Source organism: Hibiscus syriacus, unplaced genomic scaffold (genome assembly GCF_006381635.1).
Source record: "Hibiscus syriacus cultivar Baekdansim isolate YM2019G1 unplaced genomic scaffold, ASM638163v2 tig00110930_pilon, whole genome shotgun sequence".
Taxonomy (NCBI): Eukaryota; Viridiplantae; Streptophyta; class Magnoliopsida; order Malvales; family Malvaceae; genus Hibiscus; species Hibiscus syriacus.
This window is the reverse complement of record NW_024062917.1, coordinates 690,437-710,159: the sequence shown is the minus strand read 5'-3', so window position 1 is coordinate 710,159 and position 19,723 is coordinate 690,437. Positions and strand designations below refer to the sequence as shown.

The 19,723-nt window shown below is 35.2% G+C and overlaps 1 protein-coding gene and 2 pseudogenes across 1 annotated transcript; 1 reads left to right on the top strand and 2 right to left on the bottom strand.

Annotated features, from left to right (window-relative positions):
* Positions 1-2,243: 2,243 nt before the first annotated feature.
* On the bottom strand, positions 2,244-2,753 carry LOC120146671. Its single transcript, XM_039160174.1, has one exon. The coding sequence runs from the start codon at positions 2,751-2,753 to the stop codon at positions 2,244-2,246; it is 510 nt and encodes a 169-aa protein (XP_039016105.1).
* Positions 2,754-11,676: 8,923 nt separating this feature from the next.
* Positions 11,677-14,435, bottom strand: LOC120146584 (annotated as a pseudogene).
* Positions 14,436-15,061: 626 nt separating this feature from the next.
* Positions 15,062-19,395, top strand: LOC120146670 (annotated as a pseudogene).
* Positions 19,396-19,723: the final 328 nt, after the last annotated feature.

Sequence of the window (19,723 nt, the reverse complement as noted above, 5' to 3'; positions counted from 1 at the left end):
TAGACCAAATTGTACCCAATTCTAACCCAAATGAGGCCGACTTACCCTAAAAGTCCAATTAAGCTCTTAAACCAACTTAATGTTATCTCAGGTCAGCTCTCTTTCACTCGAAATTTCAATCGTTATAACTCTTTCATCCTTAAAAGAAATTTCATTCTCAGATGGCCTTTTCCGCTCCATGGTTCCTTCATAAGACCTTTACCAACAAAATTTGCTTGGTGAATCTCCGTGGTTCCTCCACAACCTCCTTAATACATAATTGATTCAATCTCTTAAGAGACAAATCATATGAACTGTCTTGGTCAATTAATCCACCATTGTGAAAGCCGAAGATGTGATAACAATAACAATAACAATAACAATAGAAGAAAATGTAACTAGATCGACAACAATGGAGGATATGTTTAAGCAAATACTAAACTCCAAATCCCTTCAAAAAGAAATATTAAACTTTCGTTTCAATAGTTATTTCTTGTGGGAACCCCATCAGAAAAATCTCCGACGTTGAAGTTAAGGTATAGATAAGGACAGACGTAATATTTTATGCTAAGGGGCGAACTTCTTAAATTTTAGGAGAAGATAAACTTATAAAATTCTAGGAGATAAAAACATATTATCAATAGAAAATACAATGAAAATATCTAAAATATATAATAATTTAAAATTTTTAGAAGGGATAACTGATCGATTTATCCCTGGGTACAGAGAATATGTTTAATTCATCGACTATGTCAATAGGTACCTTATGTTACTAGCTTCATGCCATGACAATGGCGTCGTGCCTTTGATCGTATGAGATCGTCATGACTTTTTCTCTCCGAATTGGAGTTGTGCTTTTAACAAAACGTGTTCCTCTTCTCCTTTCCTTTCCTTTTGGTGCTTCATATTATTGTTTCAAAGTGTGGAAAGATTAAAGGAAACTAAAATGATGTGTTATTCTTGTGGGAAAGGGCTTTCTCAAATTTTATATTTGGTATTATCTCAAAATTAAACTCGAATCTTTTTACAACTTTAACCATATATGATGCTTTTTTTATGACTACAAACCGATATGCACGAATACAAAGATGACGGTCTTCAAGTATTTAAAGTCAAAAGTGATATGAACAACGGATCTTTGCAATCAGCATGAGATATAAGTAGTTGGAAACCTAGTTTGCATGACTAGCAAAACTTAAAACTTTGGTAAATTTTCCAGGATAACATGGTGAACTTAATAATTGGGATGATGATCATCATCATGACTTGACTGGAAAAAAATTGCTTCGAAGTTTTCAAATTTCTTCCACAAATGGGACAATAAAATATATATTTATGATAGAAATTTAGAAGTAGAAATAAAAATAAAAATGGTATTAATATAAAATAAGATACGTGCAAGAGATGATATATAATGTGGTTTAGCATTGTCTACCTCAACGAGTGAGAATAATATATAATAATCCACTATAAATGTCGAGATCACGAAATGTACGAATAAATGATATCACATGTATCATAAAATTCGGTATCTGCACCAAAATCCGGAATACCCTAAATCACTATCTCAATATCCCTACAAAACTTATCATTGTAACATAAACCTTAAAAGTTAAAGAGATCTAAAAAAGAATTATATCTCTCCAAAATAAATTCTCTCTCACTTAATCATCTAAGTGGTAAGATATACCCTCTATTTGTAGAGTCGAATACGTGGTCACCAAAAAATTTTATTCCATAAAAATTCTTTTCTAGAATAAATATTTACTTATTAAATAAATTCAATTATCAAATAATCTTTCATCACTAAGTTTACAATAAAATTTAATTTTACTATTAATTATAATTTAGATCCAAATAAAACAATTTCTAATTCAAAAGGTTAACTTAATACATTGGTAGAAGGGTTACAACTTGAAAATTTTAAGAAATGAATTAAGATACTGATCCCAACATGATATATTTAAGAGAAAATAACCTCAGTGACCAAAAATGCCTTATAATATACGATTTTAACCAATTTTTTTTGAATTTGTCAAAATGAAGGGTGAAAAAGAACAAAAAAATTCATCTGAAAATCGTAACTGATTTCATCTAAAGATGTGTTGAATTACTACTTAAGATGAGAAAGGAGATGAAGGTTTTGTAGGAGTTTAATTCCAGTACTCATACCAATTATATGTAGTCTTACAAGTGAAAATTAAAGCATCACAAATTTTAAGACAAAGAACCCACACTCTTGTCGTTTTACGACCATACATTGGTCACATACTTCTCGCCATCATCTCCTGGAATCTCCTGTAAGACTCCTGCTTCTCCAACATAAACTTTTCGTGACAATTAGCGATGAACATTTCTGCTAACTCATCAATCTCGTTGATATCCGTCTCACCTTTAGGTTCTTCATTAACCTTGTTTTCTTCAAGCCATTGAAGGTACCCTGAAAGCTCGGACTCCACAGTCTCCTCTTGACCGAAATTCGAGGTCGAATTACAACAGCCTTGGAGAACAGGTGCTGGAACGGGTGTGACATGAGAAGAGCACCAATTAATGTGCAGCCTAAATGAACCGAAGAAGAACTTCTTGTGCTTGTACTTCTTTTTGGATGAGTTGGAAATGAGAAATTGAATGGGGATGTTCTGTTTGTAAATATGAATGACAATGGATTTTGCTTTCGAGAATGCTCGAATGAGACGACAAGCCTGAGTGTAGATTAGGGTTTGGATTAGAGCTTTGATCTTCATGGAGCTTAAGTAGGAGGATGGTGATTTCATTGACAAGGCTTCAAAGGGGAGGGAGTGGCCAACCTTGTTTAATTTTATCTTTTGGGATGCCGCAAACCAAGTTTTATAAAGGGTGTCCGATTACTCATTTGCCACTTGAATTTTGAGTTATTTGCAGATTTAGAAATTAATTTGTTTTTCTTTCACCTTTTGTATTGGAGAGGGCGGCGTTAAGGGAATTTTTTGGGTTAGAAGCTTCGACATATTACCAATAATTAGTTATTTAAATGTGCTCATAATTAATTTGATTATGATTTTTATTATATTTTTAGGGATGATTTTTGGAAATTGTCAGTTTTTTTTATCAGTTAAGGTGTCTGTATAAATTTTTTCACTTCTTCGAACTTTTGAAGAACTTATATCCTCTTAAATCAAGAGCATTATAAATTTGAGTTAATTACAATACATTGAAAAGATCTTTGACAGACTTACGAAAATTGTTATGAACTGAAAAAATCACTATAAAGACATTTTAACCAAGAATGAGAAGGGAGGCTGTCTCCTTCCTTTCTCATATGTATTGTTCATTTTCTCTTCTACGTTACCCTTCTCATCCACGCTTCGTTTACCTCTATCATATTTGGTTTAGCATTTACGTGGGAATTATTGCTTGTTCTCATTAAATAATTCTTCTTCAAAACAATTAATCTTAGCAACAGAATGCACGATTGACCATGATTTTTACTCATTTTTGCAGCTCCAAATTGATTTCCCAACAATCTCAACTGTTAGTTATTTAACGATTGTCATTAAAACAGTTCGTTCTTTCTCGACTTATAATTTTTAGTTGATTATTGCTACAAATATATAGTTCAAGATTTGTTCCATAACTTAAAAAAATTAATGAATTATACTTATCGAGTGATTTTAATAGTAAAAGTGAATACTATTTTTTTTGTAGAAAGTTCAAATAGTTGTGTAGTATGCGTGTTACCAATAAATTAAAAAAATTATAAATATATATTATCTTATAATCATATTAGATTATTCAAAAAATATCAACAATTTAAATGTGTTATTTACTGTGCATCGTAAAACTCGTTCTACGATGATTCACTCTTTTACATGTCTCAAAATATAATATATTTTCATTTGACGAGAATTTATTGGGGAAAAATTTAGGAAGTTCTACCGTACGACAGTTTTAATATATGGCAAAGGAAATGAACTACCGATTTTGTTATTTTTTTAACAAAACCGATAAAAATTTACCGAAAACATTATTATTTCTACCAAAAATATTATTAAACGCTTTACCGAGTATGATAATATATCTAGTAAAGTGTTATCTAAAACATTATTGTTTCTACCAGATATATTATCAAACCCAATAAACACCTAATAATAACATTTCCGATAAAATAATAATATTTTCAATAACTTTTACCAATTTTATAAAAAATAATAAAATTAATAATATCTTTCCTTAATCTATATTAAACTGACATATAAGACTTTGAATAAATTACCCTGAATGTTATCATAATTTGAGCTACGTGTCAAATATTTAGTGGAGGGACACCACAGATTTGTTCTGAAGTCTAAAGACAGCATTGGTTGTCGTGCTACTTAAAGAAACATGTGGCAATGAAATTGAGAAGTTGTATATGGCAAAAGATTTGCAGTGTTTTTATTCTGACATAACAGAGGCTGTATATGGCCATGACACGGTAAAATAAAGCAAACCCAAAGACAACTTTAATCTGTTACATAAAGATACATACCCTTCCAAAATTACTTGTCGAAAGTTCCCGTGTAAATTCCAAAATTGCAACTATACAAAATGTAATCTATTCCTGACGTTTTGCAATTTGAATGATAGTCATCTGTGACATAAAGATACATACCCTCAACATATCTCTCTAATCACCTCTATGTACACGGATGAGAAAAATGATGCTATAATTGTAGAGAAGTACAATTACATCGAGCAAACAGCCAAACAAAGTTGAAAATGTTGTGATCTGCTTTGGAAAATAAATCGAGCAACATACTAATTTTGGGTAGTGAAAAAAAAAAACACTAAATTGCAATGCAAATGTGAACATGGAGAGATTGTACACATCTTTTCTTCAGCTGATGCATGTTTAGATCCTTGAAATCCAAAAAGTGATCCTGTTTTGATGGCCATAAGATTCATACATGAGCAAATTTCATATTCTTTGAATTATGCCCAAGGAAATGGAACTGATGAAAGGAAGAAAGAAAGCAGCCTTCATCTTTGATAGTTTTGGTTTCGTTTTTAATAGTATGAGGTGATTATAAGGTATTATTTGTTCATAATCTTTCTTAACCATCAATAAACACCCTACAAACACAATTGTTCGAATCCGTGATCTCAATGGAAAATAACACTCTTTTTAACCATCGAAGCCACTCAATAGATTCGACAGCTTTGGTTTTTATGACATAAAAATTTCCAACTATGTCATTAGCACATGGGAAGTTTAAAGGAGAAGTTGGGCATGAGATAATCCAATTTCCCATCGTTTTCATCTATGAATTGGGTTGTTTTTCATGCACATGAATGTGGGACTACAAATGATCTTTGCTTCTACATCACCATATTCACTACCAATCATCAAGGATATGAAACTATCTTAAAGGTTTTACAATTTCGTACTAAAGTTACTCTAGTTAAACATTAAGAAAACGTGTCATAAAAACGACAAAGCTAAAAAAAATTAATTTAATAAATCTTTCTCCAACAATCAAAATGATCTTAGATAGTTAAGCCTACCAAAAGGCAAATTAACTCAAGAAAAAAATAGTGGGGGAGTGAATAGTCGATCAAATTAAATTAATCCATTTCTTTTATTTATTCAGGTCATTTTTCAATTTTGAGTAATTATTTAATTGGATAATTGATTTTGAAAATCTAAATCGGTTACAAATAATTTTTTGTAAATAATATTTTAAATTAATTTAATCTAAATACGATAATGAAGTACTAAATATGAAGCAAATCTAATATTTTTTTATGAATAAAGATATGAGCGTAAACACAAAACTGCATACGGCATAATCTCACATTGAACAGGCTTTCATGTACAGGGATGGACCGAAAGGAGGGGAGAACGAGTGGGAGCAATCACCCCTAACATAAAATCTTACGTCTATTCTTGTCTATGTATAATATAATCCCTTATAGACATCTCATAACTCGGCTTCAAGCACCATGTTATTTCACAGTCTGTAAAGGCATCCTGGTTTAGAAATTTATCTGATAAGGGACCAATATCACTAATCCATGGATTATTCCAAAAGCACCACAGCCTTTCCTTTACCAATATTCTATGTAATTCATGCTCCAACATCCTCCCAAAGAATATTCAAACCTTTTTGAAGTCTCAAACAACTTCGTCGATCAATTCACTAAGGTAATCAACCCTCCAATTTGGTGGAAAAGGGATAGAACTGCAGCGGAAAACTTTTCTCTCTCTTTGTGACAATTAAAAGGGATACTAAAACAAAGTAAGGAAATAAGAACATACTGAATTTTGATGACGCAGAAAACTCAAATTGAAAAAAAAAATTGGGATTACAAAAATATCTCGTTCAATATAGATGATTTACAAATTCTTCCAACAAACTGTCACAATAAATGTCACGAAGTATTGACTCATTCTTTTTCTATCTCTCACTCAGAGGAATACTTACTCTTTGTTAGAGTCGTCTCTCTCACCCTCTTCTATGATGTTGCAGAGTCTTCTCAATGTCACCTTCTTATAGTATAACAATGAGATAACTAAATGATCATCATACATGACTTCTAGACAATTCCACCATGCATGAATGTATCTAAGAAATAAAACTTTAATTATTGTCACATGAACGTGGGGAGAAGTCAACCTTAATCACCAATTAAGGAGGGATGCATCCAACAACTCTTCCTGACTTAATTTGAAGAAATAAGCAAACTGATGTTTTGACAACATTCTTAGAACTTATTGTTGGAATGGTTTTTGTCATCATATAAAACAAGTTCTGATCGATGTGAATTTTAATCAAATTAAGTGAATTTTCTTTAACATATCTTGTATCCAAATATAATGAATGTCAATATGTTTTGTCTGAGACTGATAGGTAAACTTCTTAACTAAATGAATGACACTTTGACTATCACAATTGAAAATATAATTCTCTCTTGTGGCCTAATTCCAACAAGAAATTCTTCATCCTTAAGTTCTTTGCTAACTTCAGTTGTAGCATGTTGAATCAAAATAGAGTAAAAACTCTAATTGATCGGAAAAAAAAAACTCTCTTTAGAATAATCTCACAAAATTGCAAAAGGGAAGAACTCTTAAGAAAGCTTTCAAATGCTTATAATTAAGCTTTGATTGTTGGATGATAAAACTCAAATACAAGTAGGGTATTTATAGGTTACAAGAAACAATCTAAACCACTCTTTAAAATAAACACTAAATAATCTAAACCATTGAAATTAAAACATGAGAAAAATACTTAATTTTCACCTAACTAAATTGATGTAAGCAATGACATCAAAACTAAATTGATGTAAGCAATGACATCAAATTAATTTAGGTGTGAACATATAGGCTAATATTGAATTTTCAACACTCCCCCTCAATGTTAGCCTCCATTCTTTTAATCACGCCATGCTGACGACGGAAATGTTCAAACTTTCCAACACTCAAGCTTTTTGTAAACAAGTCAGCAATTTGCTCATCTGTCTTGATTTGCCTCATCTCAATCTCTTTTTGCAAAACTTTTTCCCTAACAAAGTGGTAATGTACTTCCACATGTTTAGTTCTTGCATGAAAGACAGGATTCTCCGCCACCGAATTGTCGATTGGTTGTCACAATACAACGAAATTGCATAATCTCTACTGGTGATGTAGATTATCATCAACTGTATCACCATGTACTCTCTTGAGCTGCCATTGCTGCTGCTCGATACTCAGCTTCAGTGGTTGACAAGATACCGTGGTTGTCTTTTGCTACACCAAGAAATTATTCCGGAGCCAAGCTTAAACACATACCCAGTTGTTGATCTCCTGGTGTCATGATCTCCTGCATAATCAGCATCACAATAACCAACTAACTTGCAGTCTTCACCTTTCTTGTACAAAAGACCATAGTCAATTGTATTCTTCACATATCTCAGTATTCGTCGAACTGCCAAATTTTTATGATCAGGAACAAACACATAACATACACAGCCAAATACTCGAAAGTAGCTAACTGTAGGTTTTATGTTCCATAGTTTCTCAAAGGGTGAACAATCCTAACCTTGGTTGAGGAAGTCTGTTGATCACAAGGCTGCAGTCCTCATTGCTTCAGCCCAAAACCTTCCAGATACGTTCTTTGCATGTAGCATACTTCGACAAATTTCTGCAAGATGCCGGTTTTTCTTTCCGCTACACATTCTGTTGTGGCGTGTTGGCACAAGTGTACTGATGACGTATTCGGCATTCCCTTAGGTATTGAAGAACTCGTTTGATCTATATTCTCCTCCGTTGTCTGTGCGCAGCAGCATCTCTTTCCCACTTCTCCTTCAGCTGAGTCTCTGAACTCTTTAAACTTTGAGAAAGTATCAGATTTTCTTTCATAAAGAAAACCCACACATACCTGGAGAAGTCATCAATGAATGTTACCATGTACCGCATACCGCTAATTGACTGTTGCTTAACCGTCCGAACACATCAGAGTGAACCAACTCCAAAGGTTCTTTTGCTTTAAACTTCGACTCGTCATATGGTAATTGGTGCTTTACCATACTGGCATCCCGCACAGACCGTGTCTGTTCTCACGTCTAGTGAGGAAGCCCCTTAAGCATCGACTTTTTTCACCATCACACTTAGCTTGGAATAGCTAACGTACCTAATCGCATGTGCCATAGATCTGATGTCTCATTTTCCTTGTCCTGTCTACATATGCAGACTCTGCTGACATCACGTAAATTGATTCCAAACTCGTCCCTCCATTGTTGGTGTTTCTGTGATTTTGACGTCACGATAAACCTTCACGTCTTGGGGACCAAATAAGACATAATGGCCTGATGATGTTAGTTGAGCCACAGATAGCAAATTTTTCTTCATTCCTGGGACATGGTACATCTTGGAGTTGCACCTGGTTAGTATTATATCGAGGACTATTGTCTTACCGATGTGAGTTATCGGTAACCTTGAGTTGTCAACTGTCACCACCACACACGACCTCCATTGTACTCAGACAGGTTTTGCAACTTCTGTTGTCACCCGTCATATGATTTGAGCAGCCAGAATCTACGATCCAATCATTCTTGTAGTCAATCCGTTCTGGTGTTGTTACCGTGAGAGCTAATTCTTCTTCCTCCGTAGCAAATAACGCTTCAGCATCCCAACCATCTTCACTTTCCTTCGAACTTTCTACTATTACCGCGATTCTTGGAAGCTCCCCCTGAATGAGGGCCTCCATTTCCTTGGTTTTTTCACCTTGTCACCATCCTTTTTAGATCCATTGCCAGTATACCGCTGAAAAGTGCCTCTGCTTTTGCTGGTGTAGAGCGCTTCCTCTTCACCCTTCAGCGAGACTCCTCCCATTTGCTTGGCCATGGCTTCTTGACCTGCAAGCAAATTTTCGAACTCAACAAGCGATGGTTGTGTCGGCCATCCCTGTACAGCGGCAACAAACCCTCGATATTCGGGTCTCAAACCATGGACAATTATTCTTTTTATCCTGGCTTCCCCAATAGCAGCTGTCGGATCTAATTCTGAAATTTCACGGCATATCGACTTCACCTTGTGAAAGTATTGGGCAACCGCCATGTCGCGTTGCGCCATTGATAGAAGTTCATTCTCGAGAAGTTGCAATTTTGTATCGTTCCTCTTCGAAAAGAGTGTAACAAAAGTGTCCCATGCTTCCTTTGGTGTTTTAGCATCCCGGATGTGCTCCAACATTTCTTCTTCAATTGTGGTCTTTAAAGCAAACATTGCTTTGCCTGCTTTAATTTTCCACTTTCGCAAAATTCCATTGGCATCTTCTGTTGCCGGTTGTGTAACTTCACCACCACCGACAACCTCCCAAAGGTCTTGACCTTGTAAGCATGACTCCATACATGTTGCCCACGTGTTGTAGTTTTTGTTGTTGAGCTTCTTGATTCCTCCAACTACTTGAAGATCACCCATCTTAACGGCAAGGCTTTGACTACACCGAACAAGCTTGAGTAACAAACGTGCAGAGTACTAAATTACTCTAAACACAAAGAAGCTCCACAAGGTTTGTAATAACCTCGACAATAACTCAAGAAATATTTTTTGATGTGGAAGATCAGTTAAAAACTGCAGCCACAGAGCATACTCAGAATTTCAAGAGATCTTAAAAAACGTGGCTCTGATACCAATTGTTGAATCAAAATAGAGTAAAAACTCTAATTGATCGAAGAAAAAAAACTCTCTTTAGAATAATCTCACAAAATAATAATCTCACAAAATTGCAAAAGGGAAGAACTCTTAAGAAAGCTTTCAAATGCTTATAATTAAACTTTGATTGTGGGATGATAAAACTCAAATACAAGTAGGATTTATAGGTTACAAGAAACAATCTAAAACCACTCATTAAAATAAACACTAAATAATCTAAACCATTGAATTAAAACATGAGAAAAATACTTAATTTTCACCTAACTAAATTGATGTAAGCAATGACATCAAAACTAAATTGATGTAAGCAATGACATCAAATTAATTTAGGTGTGAACATATAGGCTAATATTGAATTTTCAACATAGCAATGTACTCGACTTTAATTGTTGATAGTCATTGATGATGCCACGCATTTCTGGATTGAATGTCAAGAAACAGCTCCCCTTGAAAAAGTAATCACATACTTGACCATGATTTTCTTGAGTCAACATCTCCAGCCATATTTGCATTTGTGTATCCTCTCACTTCCTACTTTCCTTTTCCAATGCATAAATATCGAAAAATTCATTTTACACCTTCCCAATAAGCATTGTTGAGAATGGATAGAAATCGACTTACCACTGCAATGGTATAAGCAATGTCAGGCCTACCACAATTCATGGCATACATAAGATTCCCCACTGCAGATGCCTATAGAATCTTCTTCATTTCTTCTTGCATGGCTTAAAACCATTCTTCTTTGTGGCCATCCTTGGTGCTTCTTCTTGATGAAAAATTGGGGTTCTTATATCCTGTTCCTGTCACTGTTGCTGCCTGATTCACTCGGACAGTGTAGTATACAATGCATCTCTATTTTATAACGATGGATCGTAATTATGGTTTCGCCACCACTGCATCTGTGGAAATTCAAGAATTTTTTAAAAATCTTGAGAATAAATTTATAAAAGATCAATCAGATAATTTTTTGTAATGAAGACTTATGCGTTGGTTTTGATTCTGGCAAGGAAATTATAACATCATGTGTGCAGAGGCTGGATACTATTCAGTGACTGAAATAAGTTTTCATCTTAATCTTAATTGAAACTCACTTTATAAGGAAGAAAACAACTTGCTGTTAACTAATTTCCCAGTGATATAGCTCTTGAGTTCTTACAACTCACGGTGTGGTGGAAAACCATAAATTTCTTCACCGCTTCAACAGTTCCATTCCTAGTTCATTAATGAGCATGAAGATTGATACAGAGTGCTGCAAATATACAAATATATATACGATTTATGATCCACTTATACAATCTGAAACTTAAAAGTTTTATATCTTGTCAACAGATCCTATCTCTCTCTCTATATATATATCCTCTGTTTAACGATAAAAGCAATCCTCTGTAGCTGTTTAACCGATCCATCGGTATCCCAGCTTTTGGCTCATGTTGACTTTAAAAAGCAACTAGCACGCCAAAAATTACCTGCTTCCGCAAACTCCATTAGCAGCAAACTCAAACATCTCAGAGTGCGGGTGGAGCCTTCACTATGACTCGGTTTAAACAAATTTCTCAGACAGTCTGAATAAACAAACTCTGGTCCACTCTAGTGGTCATCTTCATAGGTTCCAGGGCAGCTGGACAAAAGTGCATCCATCGATTCATACTGAAAAATGGAAGTTTAAATCATAAAACAATCAGGAATTCGGGATTTCGGAATATGATTTAGCTTAAATTTGTAGTTCCAAACATAAACAACCAAATGCAAAGCTTTAAAGCTAAAAATGTTGAGAGGAAAACCAACTTACTTGAAATCCACAGAATGGGCAGTACTGATATTCCTCTCTCAATTTCATCAATATATCTTGTAAATCCTACAAATTAAATTCTCTCCCAGTTAAACAACAAGAAAGACGACCATAAATTTCACAAGAAAAAACATCTACGGCTCTTCGCCGCAGCTCAAACAGACAGACGAAGCCATAACTCAATCAGAAACGAATCTTCCTTCAGTAGCAATCCAGATTCAATGCAGATAATAACAGAATGATATGCGTCAGAATTTATGGATGCATATAGTAACATAATGGCATGCGACAAAATTCACGGATTTAGATAATAACAGAATGACATGCGACAGAATTTACGGATACAGAATAAATGATCATTTGATATCAGAGTGAGAACAAAATGAAAGGGCATGAGGAATTCAGTATTTCGAACAGAGGTAACAGGCATGTATTACAGTGGTTAACAGAATCAGAGAACATGCTGGTACAGGCAACAACCAGAGATCAGATGGCATTAGTCAATAACAGAGTAACTCATGGCATGACTAAAAGGGGCATGTGAGCCTATGTCGAGTGTGCATATTCTAATGTTGCAAGCTGATACACTACCGCAGCTACTTTTCAGACCTAAACCTGGGCCTTCAAAAGCTTAAATTCAAGTCACTAGTTCTGACTTAGATACATAAATGGGTTTTGCAGTCACATTGTATCCTCTATATATCATATTATAGTAGTCTAGGTCTAAAATGTAGTTTGGCCAGTTGTGTCTAGATTGAAAATGATTATGAGGCATTATTAGACATGTATATTTGTGATGCATGTCTGTTTGAATTCATCAACAATGTTTAAACCACTAAAAAAAGTTTCATGCATAAAAGACATAATCGTAAATGCCAACCTAGTTTGCATTTTAGCTAGCATAAAGCAGTCAAATAATTAAGCCGACATAAAATCATCAACAAAATGCTCAATCTTAATTATTCCTCAATCAGAACATTTTGAACTCCGTTATTCACAATCCACTTCAGTTGAAGTAATCATGCTGATAAAACATGAAATTTGTAAGACAGGGGAGCTGGAAAATCTACTAAAACTAGATAAATGCAACACAAGGAAATAAGGCAAATCTAAACCAATGTATAACTGTATGTAACATGGGCATTAATAAGATATGCAAAGCCGGTCTAAAATAAGTTGGTACAACAGTATACTGTGTATATATACATATATGCAAGTTCACATACCTCTTCTGTTACTTCTTCTTCCTCTTCCTCTTCATCTTGTCCCCCCTCTTCTTCATCATTCTTCTTTGTCACAACAATTTCTTTATTCTCAAGTTGATCAAGGGCAGCCTTTGCCTTCTTGTAATTTACAACAACCCTCCGACTCCGCCACTGTGACTTTTGCCAGGAACCAAATTCTTCCATCAAAGCCTCCTCATTCTTTTCCAAGTGCTGAGCCTGGGGTGTAACCCATTTGCTTTAACAACTTGAAGCCAATGTTAGATTGAGGAATTGGAGCATCTATTTTTGCCAAGGTTTGCTCGTCCTCTTCTAGCTGCTTTCTATCTCTTTCAAGTTTACGCTGTTCTTGCCAGTTCAACTTTTTGGACTTCTTCTTGAATGGTTGGGAACTCAAGAATGATGTTAGGAATCTGCAGAGAATTACTAAAAATAAAATAACCTAATAGACTATAGCAGTTGCCAAAAACTCAGCAATGAGAGAGCGATATTTCAAATTCATTTCTTAAAATGCATTATATAAGATTTTATAACAAAAAACAGTTTCACACAATTGATAAGAGGCAAAAGAGAAAGGGAAAAATTGGAAATTGGAAAAAAGGTGCAAATTCCAATTCCACACAGTTCTTAAATTTATTTTGTTTAGAGAAACGAGTTTATTAGTGTTACGTTAGCAAAGAGCAATAAAATGCGAGTAAAACTAAATACCATTCTCCAAAACAGCTAAAACCCATAACCCTAAGCTACGATAAAAACCCAAAACCCTAAGCTACGATAAAAACCATTTTTTACTTATACAAAAAAGGAAAAGAAAGCCACAATTACATCATTGCTTGAGAAGAAAGAATTAACAGAGGAACTTAATTCAGAGGCTTAATTTGCAAATCTAAAATAGAACAATTGGTATTAAAAAAGAAAAAAAAACAAACCTTTTGAGAGATAATTTCGCAGAGTTAGAGGGTTCAGGGGGAAGAAAATGACAAATCTCCCATATAATCGTCGTCTTCTTCTTCTTTCTCTGTTTTGCCACAATTACATCATTGCTTGAGAAGAAAGAATTAACAGAGGAACTTAATTCAGAGGCTTATTTGCAAAATCTAAAATAGAACAAATTGGTATTAAAAAAGAAAAAAAAACAAACCTTTTTGAGAGATAATTTCGCAGAGTTAGAGGGTTCAGGGGGAAGAAAATGAGACAAATCTCCCATATAATCGTCGTCTTCTTCTTCTTTCTCTGTTTTGCCATTGCTTTTTTGAATTCTGCTTGAATCTTCTTCCGCCATTTTCACCTTTCAGAAACACAGAAGAAAGTTCCGTTAAAAAGACCGACAGTTTCTGGGCTTCTCAACCCCCAAAAGTATGGGCTTTTGCATGCTCTAAATGGGTTGAAACTCGACCCGGATAAACAATTCGGTTATTTTCGGATCCGAAACGAACTTGTTGACGTGGCACTTATTCCTCGAACAAACTTAACGGCTTTTACTGGCTTGGATTCCCTTTGTATACACCCCGCCACTCTGACTCTCTGCGCTTTTCTTGAACTATTATGCTTCGTTCCATTTAAAGTCAAAATTCTCTCTTTTTCATTTTTAATAATTTTATCTTTAAAACCTCTGCATTTCTCCTTACGCTTTCTCTCTGAAGTTTGTTCCCTTCATGATTCTTGGTATCACTCTGTTTGGTTCCCGGGAAAACGAAGGAAAATTCGAAGAAACTTGGTTAGTTGGTTAAACTTTCCACCAAATTCGAAACCTCACAAGCTTAGTCTGATTTAAGAAACATCAGAGCATTTTTGTTTTTCTTTCGTTTTTTTTTCGCTCGGAAACCTTCTTGAATCTATTTTTCTTTGTGATCATTACCTATTATTTTCGTCCGTTCTTTTTTTTTCTCGCGATCACAGGAAAAGCTAAGATTTGCGACGAAAATGCAAAGAGCTGTTGTGTTTGCATTTCATTGTAGTTGTTTCTCGGCGTTTTTCTTTCCAGAATCTAAGGCTACTACTGATAAACTTGATGGTAATATTCCAAACTGTTTTCCCCTCTCACTTTCTTGATGATTTCTTTTCATATATATTTTCTGTAGGTTTTTACGACTGTTTATCTTCTCGCTGTCAAGTTCTTTATTAGTTAGTTTCCTTTATGCATTGGATTTTTTTTTTAAAATAACTGAGGCGTAATCTCTGGCGAAGAGAGAAATAAATTAGGTGAGAAAAAGTAGATAATTTTCTGGCAATCATCTATTAATTTATCTGATGACTAAAGTATCATGCTTAAATCCACTAAAAATGGTCGGTTATGAGTTCATAACTTCTGCAGTGCATCATAGTCTTAATGCATTGAGAAAGAAAGTGTTCAAATTAATCCATTTCCCTTTTTCTTTTAGCTAAGGATGTGATCAAATTAACTTGATTTATGGACCGAAACATTGCTGTTCATAAACCTTATGCCATTTGTGGTCAAGTAGTATCCGTTCTTCGCTTTAGTTATTTTTCAATGATCATCTTATGCTGATAGCATAGCATTACTAATCTTTTTTTTACCTGTATATTACCATTTGGCCTTTTTCAGTTATAGCTTTAAATAGTTTGTTCAAGGCCCTGAACTCTGCGTCCCAGCTTAAGGGTGGAAACTTGATGGCGGGGATCCGTGTGGAGATGTCTGGACCAGAGTAGGATGTTCGGCATTTTCCGTCACACACCATGTAAATCTGTAATGATGTTTAGCTTAAATACCATGCACTCTAATAACATTTTGTACTGCCTAAATAAACTGTTATCCATACTCTTTTGCAGGACAATTCCACAACTAAATCTTAGTGGGTATCTAGGCCAATTTGATAATCTCCATTACCTGAGGCATCTGTGAGTAACTTTTACTTTCTCTTTAGTTTTGTTCTTCAGAAAATATAACTGGATCTCTACTCTGCCTTAAACTTTTTGAGCTGGTTTTATATCTGTTAGAGATGTAAGCTCCAATAATCTTGAAGGTGAAATTCCTTATGGCTTCCCACCCAATGTCACTCATGTGTAAGATGCTTGATATAGTTTTGGTTCATTATTTAATGCATCTTTTAAATCTCAATTTAGACTTTATCACCCAAAATCTTTTATTCTTTTCTCATTATCATTTGATGATTGCAGAAATATGGCGTGCAACAGGTTCATAAAAAATATACCCCACTCATTATCTTTCTTGACAAATCTAAGGCATTTGTAAGCTGCTTTTACGCTGACTACCTAGTTAGATGGCTTCATTGATGTCATTATAATCATTTCTTTCCTTTTCTTTTTAGCAATCTAAGCCACAACCTTTTGTCTGGACCTATTGGCGATGCGTTTACTAGATTGCAGAGTCTGAAAACAATGTATTCTTTTATATTCCAATTTGTTACTAGTTTCCACACCTGCATGGACTCTAAACTCATGATGATTAATATAAAATCTAAACATATCTTGATAGGGATCTATCGAAAAATAAGTTCACTGGAGATCTACCAAAATCTTTTGGATCACTGACTAATCTTACCGAACTGTGAGTTATATGCCACCCTAATCTTCTTCTTCTTTTGTTGAATTCCCCTTCTTATTTCAGCCATTATACATGCATGCTACCATATGTTTCTTTTGTCTCCGTACAGGTTCTTGGAAAATAACAACTTCACTGGATCAGTGATATATTTGGCTGAGCTTCTGCTAAATTACCTGTGCGTGTATGAGGACTGGTTTCTACTACATTTTTCGGCTAATTTTGATATTTTACTAGTTACTCATATTTCTCAGGAACCTTGAAGGCAATCATTTTAGTGGCAGAATTCCAAGGCAGTTTCAGTTTATTCGAAATTTATAGTGAGTAATGCAATCTCAGGGGTGTTAGCTTGCAAAAGCTAACAAATTATACTTTAACCATTTTACTCTTTCACTTCTTAACAGGTTTTGGGGTAATAGATTTGACACAGTGGCCATGTACCCTCCTTGGAATTTCCCTTGGGACAGTGCTCCACATGAGCAAAATATTAGTAGCCCACCATCATCTCAGCAGAGTGCTATGGTGGACTACCCCTCCTCTGAAACAAGTGAAAGAAAGAAGAGAAAGCTAAGCTCCCTTGGAATATCTTCTGTGGTTGTTGGGGCAGCTGCAGTTGCAATATGTGCTGCTGTATTCTTTGCAATCCACATTAAGCGATCTAATGCGAAAAAGCTAGAAAGCTTGGACAGCAGCAATAGCACGCATAATTCTCATATAATCAGTCCAAGTATTGGTGAGAACTCTACTTTTTGGCGCTGATGAGATTTGGGGAAATCAGTTGTACTTATTTTACTTATTAGTTATAACTAAAACTTTTCTCTTTCGTCCCCATATGCATATAGACTTTTCCACTGCTGCACAAACCGCAAGCCCTCCATTCTTCAATATCAGCAGTTCATTCAATCTGGCCCCAAGGCGAAATCCACCTGTTCTTCTGACCAATACTGAGAATACAGCTAGAAGAAAAAGGTTTACGGGAGAACTCAAATTTTCTATGAATTCAAACAGTGGCAGAGCTTCAATTAGCTACCAATAGTTTTAGTGAAGAAAACCTTCTTGGAGAGGGATCTCTTGGTCCTGTTTACAGAGCTGAGTTTCCTGATGGCCAAGTAAGTCTGTTACTTGATATAGGTTTTACTGTAATGTTCTAGTGAACAATAAAATTCTATACAAGGTTTTATCAACGTTTTACAGAAAATTTTCTGTTCAAGGCTTTTGCTATGAAAGTCATCAACATGGCATCTTTGTCGTTCGATGAAGAAGAGAAATTTATAGATGTCATTCAAATGGCGTCACAACTTAGGCACCCCAATATCGTAAGACTTATTGGCTACAGTGTAGAACATGATCAGCATCTTGTGGTATATGAATATGTGAGAAACTTGTCTCTTGAAGAAGCTTTGCACAATGAAGTCTTCAAGCCACTGTCCTGGGGCTACGTCTTCATATTGCTCGGGCATTGGAGTAAGTATTTCATATTGTTCACAAGCATTTATGTTCTTCAAATTCACTGGCTGCATGATTTTATATTCATCAAGAAAATCGAATCATACACTTTACTATCATGAAGATAGGGCTATATATGGTCTGCTTATTTAAGGCTTCTTCTTTGTCAATGAATCCTGCCATGATTTTCCCTTGTTTTTTATTGTTTCAATTATTATGATGTTTTCAGCTATTTGCACTCTGCATTCCATCCGCCAGCTTCTCATAGCAACATAAAGGCTGCCAACATCTTGCTAGACGATGAACTAACACCTCGTGTATGTGACTGTGGCTTATCAATTCTAAGACCGCTTACAAGCAATTCTACAAAAACTAAGGTAAGAACTTAAAGGAATAATTTGACGGGGTCCATGGAAACAGTAACTTGATATTAAGAGAAACCATTCCATATTTAACTGAATTCTATAAGTTGCATTTGCTGACAAAGAACTTGGGCCAATATGCTGAAAGAACAAGCAGGAAGGAAAATGGTATCCAACAGAATTATATGCATACATGCAATTCTATTTTATTTTATCTCAAGTCCCTTGGAGAAAGCTACAAGACGCAAAAACTTGAATTCAGCAGGCTTCTGAAATAGCTATCATGAACACTGGTTACATTGCACCGGAACATGGGCAACCAGGTAGTGATAACACAAAGAGTGATGTATACGCCTTTGGAGTTATTAACAGCAAGACGACCATTGGACGGGTGCTATATCCGATATCCTTGTTTTTACTTTCGCAGGCAACTCTTTGATTTTTTTTTTTTTTGCTTTCTTTTTTTTATGTTTAACACAGTTCAAAACCTGGAGATGAGCAATCTTTGGTGGAGTGGGCTTCATTCCGTCTTCATTATAATGAGTCTTTGCAATAGATGGTTGATCCTGGCATTAGAAGAACATTTCCTGCCAGGTTTCTCTCCGATTTTGCAGACATTGTGTCCTTATGTATTCAGGTATTGCAGATATATAATTTATGTTCAAATTTAGTACCGCTTAGGCTCAACTATAATTACACCTATATATGTGCTGATGCGTTGAACGTGCAGTTTGTGATCTTAAGTAGTACATCAGTGTTCTGTAAACAATGAAAATAGTGGCTATGAACGTAAAACGCAGCCCGAGAAAGAATTCGGACCACGCATGTCCGAAATCGTGGAAGCTCTGACACTTCTATTACAGAAGATGGGGATGATAAAGAGCAAGAATTCCGACCACGCATGTTCGAAATCGTGGAAGCTCTGACACCTATTACAGAAGATGGGGATGACAAAGAGCAATACAGCAACAGATGTCCGAAATCGTGGAAGCTCTGACACCTATTACAGAAGATGGGGATAATAAAGAGCAATACAGCAACAGATGGAACTGAAGTTGAGCCGCTCCTCGACAGATCGTTCAGATCAACTCAAACTCGCTTCGGGGGCTCCCCAACGGCTAGCTTGGCCATTGATGGTACATAATCTTGACTGACACATCTATTGAACTAAGCATTCATGCAAATCCTTGTTTTCGGCAAACAATAGTCACGGTTAAATTCTGTGTCGATTCTTTTGTGCTCGTACCAACTCAA

What these genes read in the sequence shown, in the direction of transcription:
- LOC120146671 (XM_039160174.1), bottom strand. Translation starts at nt 2,753, where the DNA reads ATGAAATCACCATCCTCCTACTTAAGCTCCATGAAGATCAAAGCTCTA.